General features: G+C 42.3%; 1 protein-coding gene across 1 annotated transcript in view; it reads left to right on the top strand.

Moving 5' to 3' along the window:
* RERG (RAS like estrogen regulated growth inhibitor) overlaps positions 1 to 15,077 on the top strand; it is a 43,179-nt gene that overhangs the window by 16,495 nt on the left and 11,607 nt on the right. Inside the window, exons 2-4 of the mRNA XM_077468581.1 lie at positions 9,023 to 9,193; positions 11,981 to 12,037; positions 14,955 to 15,028. Coding sequence (XP_077324707.1) covers positions 9,133 to 9,193; positions 11,981 to 12,037; positions 14,955 to 15,028 — 192 coding nt within the window. The 5' untranslated portion in view covers positions 9,023 to 9,132. The remainder of the gene's footprint in view (positions 1 to 9,022; positions 9,194 to 11,980; positions 12,038 to 14,954; positions 15,029 to 15,077) is intronic.

The raw sequence follows: 15,077 nt of genomic DNA, 5'->3' as shown, positions 1-15,077 counted from the left end.
TTCTTAGGATCATAGTCAGCATTTTTCTTCATTCAAACACCGCAAATCCCCCTCCTCAAAAAGGCACATGTACAGTCATGCCAATGAACATCTACAGTCAATGATTCAGAGAAGGATTGGGAGAAAATGCTGTGGTCAGATGAGACCAAAATGGAGCTCTTTGGCATTAACTCGACTAGCTGTTTGGAGGAAGAAAATGCTGACTATGACCCTAAGAACACAATCCCTACAGTCAAGCACAAAGATGGAAACATGATACTTTGGGGATGTTTCTCTGCTAAAGGTACAGGCCAACTTTGCCACATTGAGGGGCCAATAGATGAGGCCATGTATTGTAAAATCTTGGATGAGAACCTTCTTCCCTTAGCTAGAACTCTGAATATGGGCAGTGGGTGGCTCTTTCAGCATGACAATGACCCAAAACATACTGCCAAGGCAACAAAGGGTGGCTCAAGTAGTAGCACATTAAGGTCATGGAGTGCCTACTAAGTAGGAACAACGATCTCTCTCCTCTTCTAGTCAGCCACATCCCCCCCACACACAGTGAGGGAACACAGTTAACCCCTTGATCGCCCCCTAGTGTTATCCCCTTCCCTGCCAGTGACATTTATACAGTAATCAGTGGCTATTTTTAGCTGTGATCACTGGTCCCAAAAAAGTGTCAAAAGTGTCTGTCGCAATGTTGCAGTCCCGATAAAAATCACAGATCACCGCCATTACTAGTAAAAAAATAATAATAAAAATGCCATAAATCTATCCACTATTTTGTAGGCGCTATAACTTTTGCGCAAACCAATCAATATATGCTTTTTACTAAAAATATGTAGAATAATACATATCGGCCTAAACTGATGAAGAAATCATTTTTTTGGGATATTTATTATAGCAAAAAGTACAAAATATTGTGTTTTTTTCAAAATTGCCACAATTTTTTCTATTTATAGCGCGAAAAATAAAAACTGCAGAGGTGATCAAATACCACCAAAAGAAAGCTGTATTTGTGGGAAATAAAAGACATAAATTTTGTTTGGGTTCAACATTGCACGACCATGCAATTGTCAGTTAAAATGACATAGTGCCATATCACAAACATTGGCCTGTTCAGGAAGGGGGCAAATCCGTACGGGGCTGCAGTGGTTAAAGTAAACCTACAATAAAAATTATAGACCCTTCATTTCTTTCGTAAGTGGGCAAACTTACAAAATATGCAGGGGAGCAAATAATCAATTTCCTACTGAAAGAGGGATTCCACCAAAAAAAAAAATATTAAAAGCCAGCAGCTATAAATACTACAGCTGCTGACTTTTAATAAATGGACACTCACCTGTCCCGGGTTCCAGCGATGCCGAGGCCGATCGATCGCTCGGCTCTCGGCTGCTGTCGCCACCATTCTAGGTGAGGGAATCAGGAAGTGAAGCGAATCGGCTTCACTTCCCGGTTCCCTACTGCGCATGCGCGAGCCGCGCCGCGCAATAGGAAATCTCCGCGCTGTCACTGGGACCCGTGTGTGTCCCAGCAGACAGCGCGGCAGGGCAGGAAATGGCGTAGACTCCCACGGGAGTCTATGCCCGGAAGTGGGTGAAAATACCTTGTTTGACAGGTATCTCCACCCCCCTCCCCCCTGAAAGGTGTCAATTGTGACACCGAAGGGGGAGAGGGTTCCGATCAGCGGAGGTTCCACTTTAGGGTGGAATCCCGCTTGAAGGTGTGTTTTTTTTGTATTATTATTATTTTTATTGATGTTTACCTAAGCATTACAAACAGAGACTGCCTGTATACACAGTAAACGACAGGCAGTCTAAAAAACAAAGAAATAAACACAAAATAAATTGGTACAAAAAAACTAAGAAAAACAGCTTTGCCTGCAGCTAGTACAGCACACTCTGTAAGTAAGGAGTATACAGGATAGGAGGGCCTCCCTGCATCTCTCATAATTAAATTTAAAGGCCTAAACCCTTTAAATCTAGGTTAAGGCAGTGAAATAGTATATCACAACAGATCAATTGGAGACAGTGTGAGGTGATTCAACCACCATCACACCTTGTCAAACTTATGCGGCACTCCCCTACTGTTGTAAGTCGCTTTATAAAGTGGAAGAGCCCTATTGACTAGTGCCTTCCAAGACTCAATAGTGGGGGCAGCTATTTTCTTCCACAAGAGTATTCTTAGTTTTCTTGCATAATAGAGTAAAAGGGCGAGCAAAGTAAGTATGACTCTTGTGGGGGTTATCCCTCCACGAATCCCAGTAGATAGGTCCCTACAGAGGGGCTAAAGGTAATTTATGTAACTGATTGAATATACTGAGGGACCTGAGTCCAATAACCTCAAATAGCGGAGCAATCCCAGAAAATATGCATTAAATCTGCCCCAGGTGGCAGGGCATCCAACAGGAAGATGGGACAGTACCAAAAATCTTCCCTAGTTTAGCAAGTGTCAGATAAATACAATAGTTACATAGTTAGTAAGGTTGAATAAAGACACCAGTCCACCCACCAGAAGACAATTAACATACCAGCATGTCTTTGGAGTGTGGGAGGAAACCAAAGTACATGGAAGAAACCCATGCAGGCACAGGGAGAACATTCAAACTCCAGGCAGGTGGTGTTGTGGTCAGGATTTAAACCAGCGACCCTATTGCTGCTAGGTGAGAGTGCTAACCACTACACCCCTGTGCTGCCCTAATGCAAAAATGTACAATTTATGAGCTGGTCCCTGGTCAAGATGAGCCTAGTGAATGGAGCCTCCCACACATCCTCCCCGTTGACATGTGTACCAATATTTATCTAGTAATCATGACACCATGCCATTTCCTGAAGAAGCCATCTGGCGAAACATGTTGAAATAAAGGCGTGGAAACAGTAATGTTACACTAAAAATATTGTCCCTTGTGCTTTGGACATCAACGTTTTGTATATAATGCTTTTAACCCCGTCGTATCGACTATGTCCTCGTTCCTCAGTAAAATCTCTAGACTTTAAAAAGTGACTGATACAGGAGCACATCCTGGTAGGCATGCCGCAGCTGTATAAGTCTAAGAATCTGGGCATTTGGAAGTTGAAATAAGGATTTTTAACTCATAATATAGTATGTTTGATCCTAAAATGCTGGTAATTAGTTGATACATGTGAGCAGCTTAATGTAATCTTGATGTAATGTTAACTCCTTGGCTGAAACACACTTACATTTTTACTCTGCAAGGAGAGATATTCAGCCAGGAATGCCTTTTCTGCAGGCTAAACTATTCTACGATAGGGTAATAAGCCTAGCCTAATGTTAACCTGGATGGATGTGTACTTCCTAATTACTTAAGCCTTTAAACTGGAATGCTTTATGATAGCTATTAAACACCAGACTTGGATGCTTATTATGGAATCCATTATGTGATGCCTTACAGACGGCATTATATTTGAATCTAACTTGTGTTGCAACCTTTTACCATAATAAGGGTTTCTGAGTTTTGGGGTTGCCCAGACCTTATTTTCATCACCAAAACCACCTGATCTTATGTCTATGGGTCAGGTTAGTCCCTGCCAACTAACTAACTTGGCTGGGAACTATCTGGCAGGTAGGTTAAAAAATATGCTCTACATCCCCCCAGCCTCCAGCTTAACCTTGTTGGCAGCATCTGGCCACTCCTATCTTGCAGACAGACCACCAGGGCTGTCTTTAAGGCAGTGCAAAAGGGGCAGCTGCCCTGGGCCCTGTCATTGTTGTGGGGCCCAAAGCAGCTTCCTCATACTTGCCAACTATCCCAGTTTAAATTCCCTTGTCCCTTGAAGTTTTAGTCCTGTGCTGTGTGCCGATATTTCAGAGTGAAGTGCTGGTACTGATGCTGCCCAGCTCTGCCCTATTGTGTACAGATGACTCACCTGCAGACCCTGTGTTTACATGTAAATAACCGGAATTCATATGTTAATAACTGCAGCTGGCAGCATTGATATGTAAATAAAGGCAGCATTCATATGTATATCATGCTCCCCTGCAGTGAGAAGATGATGTGCTGTAACCTCTAGCAACTAATCAGTGAGCCATAATGTGTGCTGTAACCTCTAGCAACCAGTCATTAAGCAGTAATGATATGATTTAACTGCTGGCAACCAATCACAATTTCTGCCTGATCTGATGCAGTAAACTGATTTTAAGTCTAGCTGCTATTTATTGTATGTCTCAGAGCAGGTGGAGAGTGAAATTGTATGGGGGGGGCGAAGAACATTTTTGCCCAGGGTCCAATCAATATTAAAGATGGCCCTGCATACCACTACAAAACACAAATGGGTTCAGTGCTCCACTTGCTAAAGGACTCCATGACAGTCTCCACCCTGCAGCCTGCGTTTTATGAATGGGATGTAAAATGGAGGGCCCATTGTGTAGAATAATTTTGTGGTGTCCATTGGAGAGCAAATATCGTTATCTGCTCTGCACTATATTTAGGGACCTGCGTATTTATTTTTATGATGAAGCTGCCTAAGAGCAGTGCTTGAGGAAGGTGAAAATGCCTCTTGGGGGTGTAAATCTGTGGGCACAGTTAGATTAACGCTCCCAAGCAACTAGTTTCTTATTATTTTATTCAATGAACAATAAAATCTCTGTAACCAAGGTAACAAAAAATCTTCATCTATATAAAACATGGCCTCTAAGGTTCTCCTATATCTGATGACTATTAGTAATCATAATTAACACTTTCTTTTTTCGGAAGGCAGTCTCTTTTTTTTTGGTTTGCCTACAATATGAGTCCTGTTTCTGTAGCTTAGGCTATTTTTAGAATGATGCATAAGTTATTCATAGTATTTCTTTCATAATACATAGCTCAGCACCCTCCCCGCTTTCCTTTTATATTCAACTGGTTGCTTCATTCTGTTCTTCCTACGCCAATGTTTCAGCCCACGTTCTCGCTCGCTCGCTCGCTCTGTATGTGTTTATCAACTCATCAAACACAAAGTTTATTAACTGTCCTTTACACAAATGCATTGTTTGTTGGAATCTTCCTTTAGAGCAGGGATATGCAATTAGCGGACCTCCAGCTGTTGCAGAACTACAAGTCCCATAAGGCATAGCAAGACTCTGACAGCCACAACAATGACACCCAGAGGCAGAGGCATGATGGGACTTGTAGTTTTGCAACAGCTGGCGGTCCGCTAATTGCATATCCCTGCTTTAGAGCCTTCCTGCTTTCTGATCCTCTAGCATTTGTAACTCCATGAATCTCAAAACCTTGAAGAAGGTAGTTTTTCCGGGGGCAGTATAGGTATTTTTTATTATAATGACCGCCTGTTGGTGACTGGGCACATGTGAAATACTGCAAATAGCATTAAAGTAGCATCCAGTGGAGAGAAATTATTATAGATGCCAACATTCGCTGCAGAGAGCAATTGTCTCCGTGTTTGCATAGCATACAAGCTCTTGAATATAAGAACACTGAACAAGGGAAGGCTCAGATGTGGGCAAGCACACAGAGAAGGATTAGAGCTTTGCTTCATTGCTAGGTACACTCATTCGGAAACATTTAAGTGGTTGAAAAACTCAGACGTGAAATATGGACAAAGCATATTCCTCTATAGTGTGTACTTGTCTCATTTAAAGTGATATTAAATGTTTAATTATTCTTTTTTTTTTTTTTTTTTTTAAATAACAAACATCTTATACTTACCAGTTCTGTGCAATGGTTTTGCACAGAGCAGCCCTAAACCTCCTCTTTGCTGGTCTCCTCTTGTTAAATTGTGGTTCCCTGGCAGCTCCTCTTCTCCAAGTGCTGCCATAGCAAGCAGCTTGCTATGGAGGCACTCATGCGTGCTCACTCACAAGCCCTGATCTCTGTGTCCATAATGTCTCTCCTCATTGGCTCACTGGCTGTGATTGACAACAGCTGGAGCCAATAGCTCCTGCTGCTGTGTCTCAGCCAATGAGGAGGCGGCGAGCAGTCATACTCGTGCACATCTCTGGATCGAGATCGGGCTCAGGTATGTATTAGGGGTGGCTACAGGGAGGAAAGTGCATACTGAATGTTTTTTTTTTGTCTTCGTGCATAGGATGCATGAAGGTAAAGAAATAAAAACTTCAACTGTTACAAACCACTTTAAGAGCACTAAGTGCCATTTCTGAGTGCTGCTTTGTTCCTCTGCTATCAGCATAAGTCACTTCTGACAAGTTTTCCTGACGCCAAGAGAAAAAAAGGTAACGGGAGGGACCTCCAGCAGATTGGCAGTCTCAACTCTGTTCCTATGTGCTGTGTGATGGGGGAGATTGTCCCTTCCCTCCAATCAGCTCTAAAAGCTCTCCTCACTGAGCTCTGCACAGTGCAACTTCAGCTCTTGGGCCCATTTTTTGTGACTGCTCAGACAAGCTTTATACATTTTGCACTTTGAATGGATGTAGAGAAGAGAAGACTTCAGGTAAACAACTTTTGTGGGAGGATTTGTTTCATCTCTGTGTATCACCTGAGGATAGTCACTTCACTTGGTATATGGAGGGGTTTACAAACACTTTGCTTTCAGGGGAATTATTGCTGAGAATTGCATACAAAGGAGGTAGGCACGCTGAAGGGAGTGCTCCAGTTAGAGGTGGAACTGCGACTATAGGGTAGACCACCAATTCAATGCAAATGTGTTTACTTAAATATACACTGTATTACCAAAAGTATTGGGACACCTGCCTTTACACGCACATGAACTTTTGGCATCCCAGTCTTAGTCCGTAGGGTTTAATATTGAGTTTGCCCACCCTTTGCAGCTATAAGTGCTTCAACTCTTATGGGAAGGCTGTCCACAAGGTTTAGAAGTGTGTTTATGGGAATGTTTGACCATTCTTCCAGAAGTAAATTTGTGAGGTCAGACACTGATGCCTGGCTTCCAGTCTTCGCTGTAATTTATCCCAGAGGTGTTCTATCGGATTGAGGTCAGGACTCTGTGCAGGGTGTTCCTCCACCCCAAACTCGCTCATCCATGTCTTTATGGACTCTGCTTTGTGCACTGATCCAAATCATTTGGTGGAGGGGGATTATGATGTGAGGATGTCTTTCAGGGGTTGGGCTTGGCCCTTTAGTTCCAGTGAAGGGAACTCCTAAGGCGTCAGCATACCAAGACATTTTGGACAATTTCATCCTCCCAACTTTGTGAGAACAGTTTGGGGATGGCTCCTTCCTGTTCCAACATAACTGTGCACAAAGCAAGGTTCATAAAGACATGGATGAGCGAGTTTGGGGTGGAGAAACAAGCCTTCATAGAGTCCCAACCTCAACCCGAAAGAACACCTTTGTGGTGAATAAGAGCAGGGCTGCGAGCCAGGCATCTCGTCCACATCAGTGCCTGACCTCACAAATGCGCTTCTGGAAGAATGACTCAAGTCCTGCGGGAACGCATGGGAACGGAGTTCCTGTACTTTTTCCACAACAGGAACTCAGTTCCTGTTAGCAGCCGTGTCCTGCAAGAATTTGAAGTATGTGAGCTGTGTGGCAGGTGCTACACCAGCAGCTGCTGACACAGCCCGCAATAGTAAGCGCCGCACACCTGACCATTCAGGCATTGCCAGTAGGGGGCCCCATGACAGCTTCCACTTTGATCTACCTGTCAATCACAGCTAGCTGACGGGTAGATCAGGTCTAAGTCTAGCTGATGGGTAGATCAGCTATTCTGCTCACAGGACATGCAGGGAAAGAGGTGAGCTGAGGGAGGAACATCAGTTTGGGGTGGTAAGCTGAGCACAATACCTGGCAAAGTTTAATGCCAGGAGGGAAGTTTATGTGGAAATAGCTTAGGTTGGAATAGCAGCGAGTGTGTGTTGGAGCCCTGCAGAGTTTGCAGCCCCCCAAGCTAACATACATCTCCTAAGCAGGAACACATCACTATCTCCCCAAGCATTCTGTCCAGATAATGTGCAGTTCATTTATGAAATTTCCGTATAACCCTGTGTTATCCAAACTCTGTTCAATGAAAAGTCGTAAACTCACCACATAAACACTCTATATACAAAATAAAATTCCCCAATAAAGATCAGAACACGATGTTCACATTTGCATTGAATGAATGCTGATTATTCAGAGAATTACCGTATCCATGTTTATTGAAGATTGTTTTTTTTTATGTACTAACAGTTAAGCTTCATACACACAATACGAAAATTGGATGAAAATAAAATTTTTGAAGTGTTCGTGCATATAAGAGCGTATCATATTTTTTTTTTTTTTGGTGGGGGAGTGGATCTTGGGTGGGAGTTCCCACACTTTTTTCCCCAGGACTTGACCCCTGTGCAAAGGGTGGGTAAACGCAATACCCTACGGACTAAGACTGGGATGCCATTAAAGTTCATGTGTATGTAAAGGTAGGTGTTCCAATACTTTTGGTAATATAGTGTATATAATACAAAAGCTTATTCTGGGGAGAACTTCCATTTGAAGCACAGGGATATTCTGCCACTGTTTTAATTCAACTCCATCCATTCCAATCTGACTTTCTCACTGTTGCACTTACAAATGAACTAAACCCAAAACAGTTACATTGAAGTGAAGGCATGCTGTGAATGTCAACTGTCACAAGTGCTTGTGCTCTCAACCAAACCGTCATGCCATCAAATGGCTGGTGTCATAACTGATCACAAGTGCAGCAACATCGCAGCTGCAGATCAAACAAAGGCTTCCTCCCCATTCACTGTAATCATCCTCTGGTCCTTGGATTCACCTTTCTCTCTGGAGATGTTTTAAACTCCTGAAAGAAAACAATGAGCCCCAGACTTCATTGACTGGAGTCAGGTTGCTGAGCTGGAGGAAATCAATTACCTCCAGTTCAGTGATCTTCTCTGCAAACATTTAACCTGCAAATGACTGCTTCTGTATTAGTCTACTACTGACTACTTAGCATTAGTGTGTCAATGGTCTGAGCTGCAGTTTGGCTACTGTTTTTTCCTGATTTGTATCTGATGGATACAGAGAAGGCACCCATGATGTCTCCATGGGGAGGACCTTTTACCCTACAAGTATGTTGTCACATACAGTATAGTTCAGCATTTACTAAGATTATTTGTGTCTTTATAGGTTGTAGATTTAACCTGTTCAAGGAGAACAAACATGGTACAGTCAGCTTAAAATTTAAAATCCAACTGTTGCATCAACGATTAAAGAAGATCAATAATTTTACCGTGATAATGGCAAAGAGTACAGAAGTGAAGATTGCAGTGTTTGGCAGAGCTGGAGTTGGTAAATCTGGTAAGTTCTTGGTTATATTATGATCATTTTATAAAAAAGCACATATTTCTGCAAGTTGTTTTAAATTATTCTTTGTGCAATTATCATTTGTGCACATTGAATATTTCCTTTTTTAGACTAAGTTATTAAGTGGTCAGAATCTGCTTAATTGATCAAGCTGTCACTTATGGCATGCTAAAAATGGGGTTGAATTACTAAGGGCATATTGACTGGGCACTTTGTATGTGAAGTTGTGCTCTACAAGGACATTTGCTCCAGAGAGAAGTAAATGAGGGGAAGCTCTGCTGACTTCCATCATCCAATAGGAATAGAAGATATTTCTCTGCAACAAGATGCACATCCTTAGATAGAGCAGGAGAAATTGCAATACTCTCAGGGTTTTACTGTTATTTTCCTATAAGGGAACTTTCCCTCAACTTAGAGTGCAAGTAATGATGGATTCAACTTTTCCTATGTGGAAGCACAGTGAGAGATCACAAAGTCAGAACATATGGCTATAACAAAAACACAACAGCAACAAGTAAAAGACAAATGCGAGAGCCAGGATAGGATCAGCCCTGACCCCGGATCAGTCAAATAGTGAGCATCTATAAGCCCAAGGAGGTTGTGGTAAACATAAAGTACACACCAGAGATAAGTAATTCTAACAGTCAATGAAGCTAAAAGCCGAAGAAAAGATTAGGTCATCAAAGGACCGATGTGAAAGAAGGGAGACAAACTCAGATTGGTTCCAAGTGGCCAAAAGTTTGTTAAATTGTGTTAAAGGGCCGCCAGTTACAGCTTTGAAATATTCCATTCTCCTAATATCCGCAATGATATTCAGCAGCTGAGATTGAGATGGTGGGTCTATGTATAGCCAGTACATAGGAATGGCTCTCTTATCAGTAGTTAAAATATGCAAGATTAGTGCTTTGTGAAACCAGGGAAAGGTAAACCTAGTAAATGGTAGACAGGGCCCAATGGGAAGAGCATATGAAAAACTGAACAATGGCAATTGAAGAAGCCCAGGAAAAGCTTGCAGACATAAAAAGAAATTGCAAAATGTATGTCAATGTCATCTCTTAAAATTCAAACGGTCTATTTACCAATTAATGCAGCATTGCAGCTGTAGATGACAAAGTCATGGATTGTAGCCTCCAGTTCCTCCATGGTCAAATACTGATGTTTGAAACATCTAATGTAATGATACCATATGTGGACAGGACCTGTGTTTACTAGATAGATGTTCATAGCCATCATTAGAACACAAATTAGTTTATAACAGGGTGCAAACTCTGGAAGTTCCAGGTCTTCACCAGACTATTGGTATAGTGCCTAAAACACAAGTGGTGACTACTCCCTGGTAGCAACAAGCAATTTAAAGTGGCAAGTTGCCGATTGTTAGGCAAATTTGTGACCAGTCTAGAGCAGGGTAAGAAATACATTTTCCCAAGGAACCACATGAGAAACTGGTACGGTTGTTGAGGGTCAAACCAAAGTTTGGTTTATAGTAAAAAAATTTGATCAAACCAGCAGCCTTAGGTGAACAACACTGGACTGGGAAGGTCCACAAGTATGTGAACATACAGACAACTATCTGGCGCTAGTAATAATAGGCACAACTGCACATGAAATAGTGTGCACACTCATTCTTATTAGAAGCAGTATCGAAGAAATGTCCTCTGCTGGTCACAATGCTGGTGTGGGATAGGCTGGTAAAAGGAGTAAGGGAGCTGACAGGCCCAGGGGTTAATTCATCGATTTCCTATTCTTATTGCTAATGTGTGATTGACAGGTTCAGGAAGATAACTGGCAGAGCTGTAAGCACTAGAAGGAGAGAATCTGAGGTTGTTACAGTGAGGATTTCCGCAGATACTGAACTTGGCTGGGTATCAGAATGGCGAGAGTGTGTCAGGACATCTAGGCAACACTCTCCCATCAGAACTGAGCCTCCCCACTGTACCAATCGGCTCCTCAAGTTCTTGCAGCTTTCCACATGGACATCTGTCAGCATGCCTCTTTGAGCCTTTCAACTTGTTCAGTGAGGAAACTGACAGGCTCAGAGAAGCATGCTAACAGAGGAGGCATCAAGGGCCAGACAGGAATAGCCAAAGGGCCAGATGTGGTCTTGGGGCCGCAATTTTCCCAGGTCTGGTCTAGAGCTAAGGGTACTATCCAGCCATGTGGAGACAGTAACAGAAAGTTATGTCGAAGGGTCAGTTCACATCAGTAGATCTTCAAAGTTGTGTGACTTTGAAGCCAGCATCCCTGTGTGACTTCATCTCAGCTTGCACATGACTTCTTTAACAGAAGTCAAGGCAAGTCCTAATGAAGTCCCCCCAAACTAGTGCAGGAACCCTTTTCTAAGCCAAAGCAACTTGAATATCACCAATTAGAACAGTTCCATTGGCATTAACTGGGTGCGACTTTATCGCATAACAAGTCACAGCAGTGTGAACCGGCCCTAAGTGTAATTGGGTAATATATCTAGAGGTTGTTTTCAGAGGTAGCAACCCGCTTCTGTGAAATGGTCAGAGCTCGCAGCCATTAGTTGAACAGAAAAAAAACTATAAATGTATACCCTGCTTAAGGAGGTTAATACAATGGTGGTGGGTATCAGTGATAGGAAACTATCTATGACCTCCTAGATACTGTCAAATAAGGATCACCTGACCCTGACGTGGTCTGTATCTGTTTGCTACTCAATAACCAATAAGCACAGTGCTGACATGTCAAAAAAAATTCTTGTCCTTCTAAATTGCACATTAATTTTAAGAACTGTCTGTATTAAGTATTTTGTCTTTACAGCTCTTGTTGTGAGGTTCTTAACCAAGAGGTTCATCTGGGAGTATGATCCCACTTTAGGTAAGTTCCTGACTTTCTGTAGATGGGCAAGTATGAACTGTAAACTACTACAAAATCTTCAATGCCACTTCAATGTGTATTATCAATTTTGTGCACATTTAAGTTAACCTAGCTGACAAAGTCATCACCAGTGTTCACTGTGCAGCAGAGAAGCCACTCGGCCTTGGACCTGGAAGATAGTGGTGGTCACTGTAGTAGTAATGAATACTACAATGATGAGCTGCTTCCAGAAGGATCTCACAGACACAGAATATGCATACTTACACAGGTCCAAGCTGGACCAATGTAACGGGATGTAAGGGAGAAGCCAGGACCTGCAGGCTAAAACAAGGTGAACAGGCTTGTCTCTCCAGATGAGGTAAACACACTCTTTAAGGGCTCATACAAACTGGGCTTAAAGTGATTGTAAAGGCTCGTTTATTTTTTATTTTTTTTAAATAACAAACATGTTATACTTACCTCCTCTGTGCAGTTGGTTTTGCACAGAGCAGCCTGGATCCTCCTCTTCTTGGGTCCCTTTTTGCTGCTTCTAGCCCTTCCCTCCTTTGAGTGCCCCCCTCAGCCAGTAGCTTGCTACAGGGAGCACACAAGCCAAGTCAGAGCTCTGTGTATCCATTCCGACACAGAGCCCTGACCTGGCCCCACCCCCCTCTCCCCTGATTGGCTGACTGGCTTTGATTGACAGCCGCAGAAGCCAATGGCACTGCTCTGTCTCAGCCAATCAGGAGGAGAGGCCTGGATGGCTGAGTGGACATCGCTGGAGAGAGAAGGGGCTCAAGTAGGTAATTAGGGGGTGCTGGGGCGGCTGCTACACATAGAATGCATTAAGATAAAAAATCTTCTGCCTTTACAACTCCTTTAAACATTACTTGTACAGGCATTTGACTTTTGTGCCTGTAAACACACTTCTATGTTAGCCTATGTGTCCATGCACACATAGGCTATTTAGAAGCATATTAATAAAGGAAAATTTACAAGCTTGAAAAAAACAAAACATTTTAGCCAAAATGTTAGTTTATTTTTGGACAAAACTGGTAAGGTTCTGAAACTTTGTCTAGCGTTTCTGTGACCTGATTGGGGAGAAAACCCCACATTTCTTGACCTATTACAGGCAGAGTAAGTAATGGGAGATCTCTGTAACAGGGACTTAACAGCAAAAAAAAATACTTCCATAGAAGGCCAGAACCTTTTTTTTTCAGTTTTTTTATGAGAGAAAATCTCCCCAAGGAGGAAAAAAAAAACCTGACAGATGTTCTAAACCTTTCCTACTTATCAAAAGTTAAAACAAAATGGAAAGAAGAGTTATGGCTGGAGCTCTACTTTAAATGTAGGTAGTAAATCTTTCTGATTCAAGAAGAGTAACGCTGCTCCAGGTGATAGGAATAAAGTTGGATTGATCTCTCTACTAATGAACATTCTTTTTAACTCAGTGGATCTGGGTCTACAACGTGGCTGACCCCTCATTGGATCCAGCTGTACAACATGGCTGACCTCTGAGTGGATCCAGCCCTACAATGTGTCTGACTCCTCAGTGAATCTAGCTCTTCAGTGTTATTGACTCCTCAGTCGATCCAGCTCTACAATGTTGCTGACCCCTTAGAGGATCCCAATCTGCAATGTTGCCCACTCCTTAGTAGATCAAGATTTGAAATATTGCTGACTCCTCATTAAATCTGGCTCTACGATGTTGCTGACTCTTTAATGTAGTTGACTCCTCAGTTAATCCAGTTCTACAATGTTGCTGACTCTTCAGCAACAGGATGGATGACTCCTCAGTGGATCCAGCTGCACAACGTGGCTGATTCCTCAGTGGATCCATCTCTACAATGTGGCTGACACCTCAATGAATCCAGATCTACAATGTGACTGACTTTTCATTTGATCCAGCTCTATCTTATTGCTAACTCCTCTATGAATTGCTGAATCAATTTGCCAATTGACATTGGGAGAAAAAGTGAGGGAATCTATTTTGGGTAAATATCGGAACAAGAATAATAATAGCTTGATACTTGTTCTTTTGGCAGCTATCTGACAGGGGTTTTTTTTTTTCGCTATGGCAGATTTCCTCTCACTTCCTGTTGTGCGTACTGGCCAGGAAATGAAGGAAAATGTCCCCAATGGTACAAAAATGACAAAAAAACTAACAGGGGTTTTAACCATTTAACCGTGTTTCAGCTTTAGATATTCTTTAATGTACAGATGTCTTTTGCCAGCATTCTCTCGGTTTATATTACCTTCATTAAAGGTGAACAAAGCTCTCCTATCTTTTACAGCCAAATACGCTGCTATTTTAACTCCAATATGATCTGCACTTGCCATGGTGCTGCACATGTAGTCAGCTATCACACCAGCCATTTGATGGCTTCACAACCTACATAAGCACACTAGTAACAGTAACATTTATCATTCAAGGCATTCCTTGAATTTAACTGTTTTGGGAAACAGCTAAAGCGGAACTAAAACCCACAATACTTACCTCTCCTTCAATGGTTCAAGGTCCCTCAAGAGTGCAGGGATCTTCTGCCTGGCTTCTTCCGGATGCCAGGCTGCGACTTCATTGGCCCACACGGGATGGCATTACTTCTCATGCACAGGAGCTGAGTCATCCCGACACAGGATTTGTTCTGGAATATAAACTGAGCAGCACATGCGTGGTTTGGAGTACATTCTAAGGACCTGTGAGCAAGCAAGTAGGTTTATTTCATTGCAGAAGAGACATTGCAAGTTTCTTCTGCAATAAAGACTCTGCCTGTTTGCAGTTTTTTTTGTAATGGAGTCTTTAGTTTCGCTTTAAATTGGTAGGTTTAGTTCCGCCTTAAGTCACAAAAAAAAGTAATTAAACCGTCAAGTGAGATAATCAATATCATGCAGCATAGTCATAGATGGCCTTTGTCTCTTCTCTCTCCCATGTCTTAAGAATCAACGTATCGGCATCAGACAACAATGGAGGATGAAATTGTTACTATGGAAATACTTGATACTGCGGGTCAGGTAAACATTATTTATTGAGTTAAAGCTGTGCTCGAGGCAGATGTATAAG

The sequence above is a fragment of the Lithobates pipiens genome, unplaced genomic scaffold (assembly GCF_037356315.1).
Source record: "Lithobates pipiens isolate NorthernLeopardFrog02 unplaced genomic scaffold, aLitPip1_a1.2 Scaffold_8, whole genome shotgun sequence".
Lineage (NCBI taxonomy): Eukaryota > Metazoa > Chordata > Amphibia > Anura > Ranidae > Lithobates > Lithobates pipiens.
This window is presented reverse-complemented; position numbering and strand designations above follow the sequence as displayed.